The 8565-nt window shown below is 36.2% G+C and overlaps 1 protein-coding gene across 1 annotated transcript in view; it reads left to right on the top strand.

Annotated features, from left to right (window-relative positions):
* Nucleotides 1–8212, top strand: part of LOC123751238 (uncharacterized) — a 26373-nt gene extending 18161 nt beyond the window's left edge. Inside the window, exons 4-5 of the mRNA XM_045733340.2 lie at nt 1619–1706; nt 4551–8212. Coding sequence (XP_045589296.1) covers nt 1619–1706; nt 4551–5696 — 1234 coding nt within the window. The 3' untranslated portion in view covers nt 5697–8212. The remainder of the gene's footprint in view (nt 1–1618; nt 1707–4550) is intronic.
* The last annotated feature ends 353 nt before the right edge of the window (nt 8213–8565 follow it).

The following is an 8565-nucleotide window of genomic DNA, read 5'->3' as shown; positions in this document are numbered from 1 at the left end:
GCATGGGGAGACGAGGGCTGGGCGCCCAACACCGCCCGAGGCGGGAAAGTGTTGTTTACAGAGTGAAAACGTGTGACGGTGCCTTGCGAACTTTTATCAGTAATAGACACCATACTAACTCATTATCACCAGTGATTACTCGCTACAACTGGGGGAGTACCTGAACAATACCTATAAGGAAAAAATCCTAGTACTTTATCTAAATAAGAGTGTAGAGTGGAGCTCATCAGGTGACGCCGCCTCCACCACACCTATCTTATTCTACTGCAAACGCAATTTAGGCATAATCAATTAGCAACGCTACCAGAATAATAAACAGCAAAGCTGTGACATAAAATATAGTGCCTAAGCTCTACAGAGATCCAGTCCGGCAACTTGTCAGATGGCACCCGCCACTCAGATATTAGTATATTGATTGTTATTGCAGTGTGCTGATTGGCCAATTGCATGCTTGTACAACCTTGATATATCCAATAAGTCTGTTTGTCGTTACAGGGTGAGGCGACGCCTCATATTTCAGTAAGTTTTGATTAGTCTTTCAACAACTGAACCTTTCCAATTTATCTAACACTCATGAGGTACACAACTTTAGTCATTGAAAGTCAAGCTTAACTGAAACTCTTCATATAAATTGAATATATCTATATATAATTGATCATATATATAATTAGTTATCAGTTGCTTACTTAGTTATCTTTAATTTATCATATAAGTTTATTATATTGAATATAATCTCTTGTTCTTAGATAACAGCACTTGGACCTAATTTAAGGTAATTTAATTGCATATTCATATATATCATACCTTTATAATAAAAATTGTTGAGTTTATTAGTATATGAATATTGGCTGTTGTAGTTATGGTGCTAGGCTGGACTGTGTACATGTCCCTGTTACATGGACTGTGTACATGTTTAAAGCCTTGAGTGAGCCTTGTCGGGCAAACCGACAAGGCTCACTATCTGCTTGCTTGTGTTCTAACACATTCTTCATGATGCAGCGTGTCTTTGTTTTTCCGGAGCTCTTCTCCGAGCACCGTGAAAGGATTTCAGGAACTCTCAAAGGAGCACTATGAATGGGTTTCAGGAGCTCTCATATGAGCACTATGAATGGGTTTCAGGAGCTCTCATATGAGCACTATGAATGAGTTTCAGGAGCTCTCATATGAGGACTATGAATGGGTTTCAGGAGCTCTCATAAGAGCACTATGAATGGGTTTCAGGAGCTCTCATGTGAGGACTATGAATGGGTTTCAGGAGTTCTCATAAGAGCACTATGAATGGGTTTCAGGAGCTCTCATAAGAGCACTATGAATGGGTTTCAGGAACGCTCACTCAAGCACAATGACCAGGCGCCAGAGGTCTCCTTAGAACACTCAAGAAATGTATATGTAGTGTCATATAAGTTGATAAATTGGGTTTGTTTTGGTTATGGAATGGGAAAACATTTTATGCAAATTATCTTTTAATGAGCGTCTAATAAATTTCTTATTTATTTGACAAAATTTGTTTATTTTATAAATATTTTCAATTCGTAAAATACTTCCTGACAACATATAAGCGACGAAGTAGCAGTGAAACACGGCAGGAAAAGGATTAATCAAGTTGTTTGGTTTTCAGTAAGGTTCATCTGTTGAGGACCTGTTTCCGCCCCCGTGGCAAAGAGTGGTGGCTGTGTGAGATGCCAATACCTTCCATCGACTTCCAGGTGAGCACTGCACACACTCTGTGTGTCACCAACACCTTCCTCTCTTACCGTCTCTTCTTCAGGATTTACCTTCTCTTCTTCCCAGAGCTCCTGGGAAGCTGAACCACGAGCTCCTGGGAAAAAGAACTGGTCAGTGTTTGTATTGAAGCGAATAACACTTTGTACTCAGCACTCTAAAACGAACGTTTAACAGGTAATATATAATTTCCTCATCTTGTACTGTTATATAGTTTGGTCTTCAGTTCAGATACGAACTTGACGGAGAATACAAAATCATAAATATCAAATACAGCAAGTGAGAGAAGAAATATCTGCTCCATGTCTAGAAGTGCATTTAGAGAGGTGATCATTGAAGAGAAGTGCACACTGCTCTTCTCTTCGCAGAATGTTTTCTTGATGCTTAGGGATGAGTCAAACCCGCCTGTGATCACCTGGCCGAGGACTACAAGTGTGAAAGTGACGTAATGAGAACCCCAGGTGCTCACCGTGCCGCGACACTGCGAATTCGAGCTGCTCTCACTGTGAGACTACCTCTCAACACTCGTAGCTGGATAACTGTGGCTCCTGCTGGAGGGCTACCTCTGCCACACCACTGGAATTGTCTATGCTCACTTGGGCTACTGTACTGCCTAATTCAGAACTGCTAATGTAACTGGAGAACAAATCGTAGTCTTTCACTGCTCACAGGCTTAGAAAATCAACGAAAATCAAAACAACGAAAATCATAATTACTGTCAACCGACAGTTTATGCTACTCCTTAAATGTACAAAATCTCTTCCCCATGCTTCAGGGTATATACAAATCAGGATGATATGACTCTTATATGCGGGATATAAGTTAAAAGGGCCTGAAAAAATTCCGTAAAAACAAAATTGTTTCTTTAGCTTCAGGGGCCTGAAAATCGGTTTCTCAGTCTTCCTCAAACTCTTTAATTTTTTTGTACATAGTCTAAATGGTAAATGCCCCAACTTTTCTTTCTTAATGAATCAACATCGTAACATGAGCACAAATTTTTTTTTTTTAATAAACTGACAAGTTTACATTTTCAAATGAAAATGTAAATTGTAAAATGTCACCAATTGTAGTTTTTTAAATATTCATATTTCAACATGTGTCAAAGACATGCACTTCATGTATTTGTTTATATTAATTTACATATATTTATAATTAAAAACCTAAATCTTATAACTGCGCATACCACACAGTTTGCCTGTAAATATATACATGGTAGTCACTTATTTGCTGTTGGTAAAAGTTTAATGGCTGCTAGTGTGGCCGCCCAGCACGTCCAGACACTGGATGGTGATGTACCAGGCTTGGGCCTCATTTTCCTGCTAAGGCCTAAGAAGAAAAGTGAGCGATACAGGAGTATTTGTTGTTGTTAATGAGGGATGGTTACTGGAGGCCTGAGGAAGCTAATGGGAGCCTCATGTATGCGTGGGAGTTTACAATTTTGTGATAGGCCTAAAATAACCCTGGTTGTGGTGTGCACTATCAATGAAACAACCCTGGTTATGGTGTGCAGTTTAAGTGTTAATAATCCTCCACAAATAGATAGACCTTAATCCCCAAAACACTCGCACACCGGACCACTAGCCCTTACCAGCAATAGCGGGAACTCAACCCTGCTAGCACAAGTAGGTCAGAGTTTCCTATATTGTTTCTTAGTGAAAACGTTTCATCGACAAATTTATACTAATTTGGACATTCTGTATGTTGTATTTAAGCAGCAGTGTCGTGTTTATACAGGTGTGATGAACCTCAATAACATTCCAGCATAAGACCGAGGAGGGCCCTTCAAGAGGCTGCAAATGAATTTTGCAAATTAGCAAGCATAGTTCTGTGATCAGTTCACTCAAATGGAGAAGCTGTAATATGAATATATTTACCGGTTATGATTACAGATTCCTCAAGCGAACGAATCATCTAAAAAAAAAAACTGGAACATATTGAAAACTGAAAATGATTAAGGAAGAACTAATAAGTTAATCTTTTATGAAGACTGAGAATAAATTATTGCAAACAATTGAGTGTTTTGGACGTTGTGGAATCTTTCTTTAATGAGAATCATAAAGGTTGTCTTTTAATCAGAAGCATTAAATTTAATTTGGTTTCGTGTTTATCTTAAGGGCAATCATCGTCTGAAGGGCCCCACTGTAGCCACAATAGATACTCTTGGTGTATACATACCTGTTTTGTTCAATATATTTGATAAATTATGATTATTTTTAACGGACACTACTGAGTTATAGTTAACAAATGTTAAAGTGAATATTTAACTTAGAGTTTCTTGATTTATTAAATTAAGTATATAATAAAAAACTTATTTTATGTAAGTAATAAATATAAACACTCAGTAATTTATGTAACACATTACTGAGTTTTATTAAATGAAGTTTGGTAGCCTTCAGAGCCCATTAAGTCTGCAAGCGCTAGACCTTATGAGCTCAACTTACCTTTATTATTTAGGTTAACTAACAAATGACTATAATAGCTTTATCCACTTAAAGTTAACTAACAAATGACTTAATAGCTTAGGTCAAAAGACATGGGGGGTTTAGGTTAACCAACAGTGTCATTTTGATGAGACACTGTCCTCTACGTTAATTTACAATAATATTTAGGATAACTAATGGAGGTCAATGGGTTAATTAGTGAAGGGCTGGTCTAGTTAACTCCTTAAATTATACTGGCTCATACTGTTATAAACAACTCTAGCTCCATAATAAAACAAGTTTTTCTAGAATAATTGATACCTGGCTCTATTATCTGGATTACCTTACTTAAGCCTTTGTTTCATATGGCTGTATTTCTGAATAAATTATTGTTTCTTTATCTCTCAGGTTGTTGAAGGGTCAGATCCACTTAAGGAAGCACAGTCAATGATAAACATGCCCTCAAATTTGATCGATGGACCTCTGTGGCGCGTTCGACTTCTATCATCTACCCCTGAAGCCTATCCTCCTCGCCCAGAGATAAACGAAAAATTTCCATATCGGAACACAGTGATATTTCTGTGCCAACATGCAGCTATTGATGGTGTTGATCTGATGATGATTCTTGTTTGGTTCCACAAGATAATTGATGATATGATCAGCGGAAAGCCCATTGATGATTCGCAATTTGGTCAAATTGCAGACCACAGTCAGACATCAGAAATTACCCAACAAATAAAATCGGCTCTTGAAAATGATCCTGAGCGGTTAAGTTCATTACTTAAACTTAAAAAAGAGGAGCCGGCCACGTCTGTCCTCATTGAAGCTTTGGGAGCCCCAGAACCCTCTCAGACAGAGACAAAATTCCTGGAAAATGTTTTTCTGAATATCTCGGACGTTGATAAGTTTCATGCCAAGTGTCAGTCTGAAAATATATCGTTCAATGCTGGATTTACGAGTGTAATTAACACAGCTCTTGTTGAGGTAGTAAGGGAGGCCGGCTTGACACGAGACGCCTACAATATTAGGAGTCGTGTTCCCATTGATATGCGTCGTTACATGAAAGGTTACTCCAAGTCCTTCCCTATGGGCTTCCATAATGCTCCAATGTATCAGAACATTTCAACACCTTACAATGTTAAAGATCATTTCTGGATGTATGCAAAGCAGTATGATGTTCAATTTCAGAATAACTTGAAGAACAAATTATTTATTGAAAATATGGTCATTGATAGAATGCTTCGGCCAGCTGATTTTTCTCCTGAGAAATCCTTACTAAATCCACAACCTATTACGATTGACTATTTGTTTACAAATATGTTTACACCTCTTTTAAGAACATACGGAGTAGGTAAACATGTTCAGTTAACAGATCTTAAAAGTTATGCAAATATTCATGATCTTGACGTTACATTCATGTGCGTCTTACTCAAAATATGTGATGAGGTCCGATTTGATCTCTGGTACTCATCACGGGGATTAACAGAAAATACAGCACAAAACATTGTTGACAAAACTGTTTCAATCATCAGTGAAATTTGTGAAAATATATAATGTTTAGATGTCAGTTCAAGGAATTTCTTCATATGCAAGAAATCATAGATGTCAAGACTGGGTCACTTTGAGGCTCAAATAGCCAAATTACAATTCAATATTTACTGTAACATTTCAACGTAAATGTACTTAGTTATGTGTAATGTAAAAATGGCTCCAGCAAGTCAGTGATAGATAGTAAGTGCTCTCAAAACATAAAGCCTCATTATCCAGCCAATCCACCTCTTTTGGTGAGTACTAATAGTAACGATGAGGACACTGGTATATATGTACAACGAAATTAGAGAGTAGAAATCTGAACTAACGAGTTGGACAAACCGGATAATTATTTTTTTACTTGTGTTACTTTGATACACACCCTCATGTTGATGATTAGTGGGCATCTGGGGGTTCCAAGAATTATACTCATGGCTTCATTTCTAATTTCCTCTAAAGCTTTCATTCTATTGCTAGAGAGACTCATAAGGTGCAGGGCACTGTAGTCGGATAGTGACATAATGGACATCATGTTGAACATTCTAGCATTTTTTACACTGATAGAGGTGACTTGATCATTAAGTTTTGCTTTAAATTCATTTCAATTTTAATTTTGATGACCAAATACACAAAATATCATTACCATAACTAAACCAAGGAATAATTCTGAGTGTAATTTTTCAAATAAATTTCTTTAAAAAATTTCATATACAAATTTGAAAGAAATAGAGGTAGTAGATTTCCCCGTGCCATTCCAAAAGTCTGTAGATAATAGTCATTATTAAAAGTATATATACTTTCTTTTATACATAGCTTTAGGATAGTAACAATAATATCAGAAGGCAGGTTCTTCTGATATACATCGTTCATTAATTCATGAGCAAGGTAATGTCGAAAAACATCAACATGAATTTTAGTAAATTAAGAACATGCATCAAAAGCAATTAATTTATATTCAGAAATGATTGAAACATTCTTTAATTTGTTAAAGATCATTTAACTGAAGATTAACTAAATCCACCGAACTAGTCAAATGCGAACTAGAAATAATACCAAACAGCGGGGACAAAATTTTGGTGAGCCACTTAGAAAGCTCTAAGGTAATGGGTCCCACAAAACTTATAATAGGCCTTATAGTATAATTAGGCTTATGAGTTTTGACCAAGCACTAAAGATACATCAAGGAAGTAGATGAGGTTGTAAACTGGTTAAACTGGTTCGTTATGATCATTAGGATTTCTTATTTTTACATATGTACATTTATTGTATAATTGAGATCTGGAACAAAACAAAAATTGTGGGGATGGGGAAGGAGATAATTTGTGTACTGGAGTTGTATTTTTTCCTGTAGACTCTCTCTTTATCATGAGGGTCAATATGGTTAGCGGTATTTGTGAGAACTGTCTTTTATCTTATCGATTTTATTTATGATTCTTCAAACGATTTTTGCACATATATTGCCAAAATAATTTCTTTCTCGTATTAGAAATGTAATAAGATTGATTTCAGTTATGATGCTGAAACTCCCAACCATATGTTAAAGATTTGAGCAGCTCACTACTACCTTCTGTGTAAGGGTGATGAGAGATCCAACATCACCCTTACTACTTGTCTAGTAGTAAACAGTAGTCAGAGAAAAACTGACTAGTGCTGTTTGTTGGCGGTAAAGTGTTGCTAACGCACCAGCGAGCAACCTATATTCAAGCTGGTTAAGTAGAAGTGTTGCCAATCTAATTAAACTTAATATTTCTATTGTATGCAACGTATTAGCCAATGATATTCCACTATATCTGTACCCTGAAATACAGGTGTCTTATTCGCCGATCAGCAAAAAGAGTAAGGAAGACCCAGCACTCCTGAAAGCAACAAAACTTGAAACCATTGATTCCTTTATATATAACTTACAGCCTCACGAACTATATGATTACGCTGATGGGTCTCTTCTTCTTCTTCTTGATGGTAGGTGCAGCTTGCATGAAGGGTTTATCCTGCACGCGCACAAATGTTGAGAAACGCACTAATGGTGAGAATGACTAAGTTTCAAGTGTTATTGTGTTGTGGTGTAGATAGAGGAGGAATATTGGAAGATATTTTAGTGCTGTATGCAGATTTTGCTAGTGGAGGCTAATAGTTCAGCCTTATATTTCATGTTCTCTGCTGATTCCATGTATGACTAACCATCCTGTGAGATGGGGATATTATTTGAACTTATAGCTAATTTTTTATCTATGCTGTGTAATATTTCATACAGAATAGGGTAGCAGCACATTGATGTATATACCTAAGTTTGTTAATAATAATAATAATAATAAAAAAGTAACACAATATTAGAGAATAGTGTGCTCGCATTTTATGTTCTCTCCTGTTTCCATGTGTGACTAACCATCCTGAGAGATGGAGATATTTTATGAACTTATAGCTAGTTTTCTTTTATCTATACTGTGTAATCTTTCATATAGTATAGGGTAGTAGCACATTGATGTATATACATAAGCTTGTTAAGAATAAACAAAAAAGTAACTTAAGCGATTAGAGAAGTGTTCACGTATTTTATGTTTCCTCCTGATTTCATGTATAACTAACCATCCTGAGAGATGGGGATATTATATGAACTTACAGCTAATGTTTGATATATTCTGTGTAATCTTTCATATAGAATAGGGTAGCAGCACAATACTGTGTAAACCTAGGCTTGTTAATAAAAAAAAACTCACTCAAATTTACGATAGAGACTTAAATTGATATTTCATTCACATTATACTATTGACACAATGAAGATAGTCCCACCATACACAATATTTCAAAGTCAGCATGGCGAACATTTTTACTTGGCTTGAAAACGTTGTCAAGGCCTAAAAAAATTGAATTACATGTGGTGTTTTATTATTAAAAT

The sequence above is a fragment of the Procambarus clarkii genome, chromosome 4 (genome assembly GCF_040958095.1).
Source record: "Procambarus clarkii isolate CNS0578487 chromosome 4, FALCON_Pclarkii_2.0, whole genome shotgun sequence".
Taxonomy (NCBI): Eukaryota; Metazoa; Arthropoda; class Malacostraca; order Decapoda; family Cambaridae; genus Procambarus; species Procambarus clarkii.
Note: the sequence above shows the minus strand (reverse complement) of the source record. Positions and strands in the feature narration are given on the sequence as shown.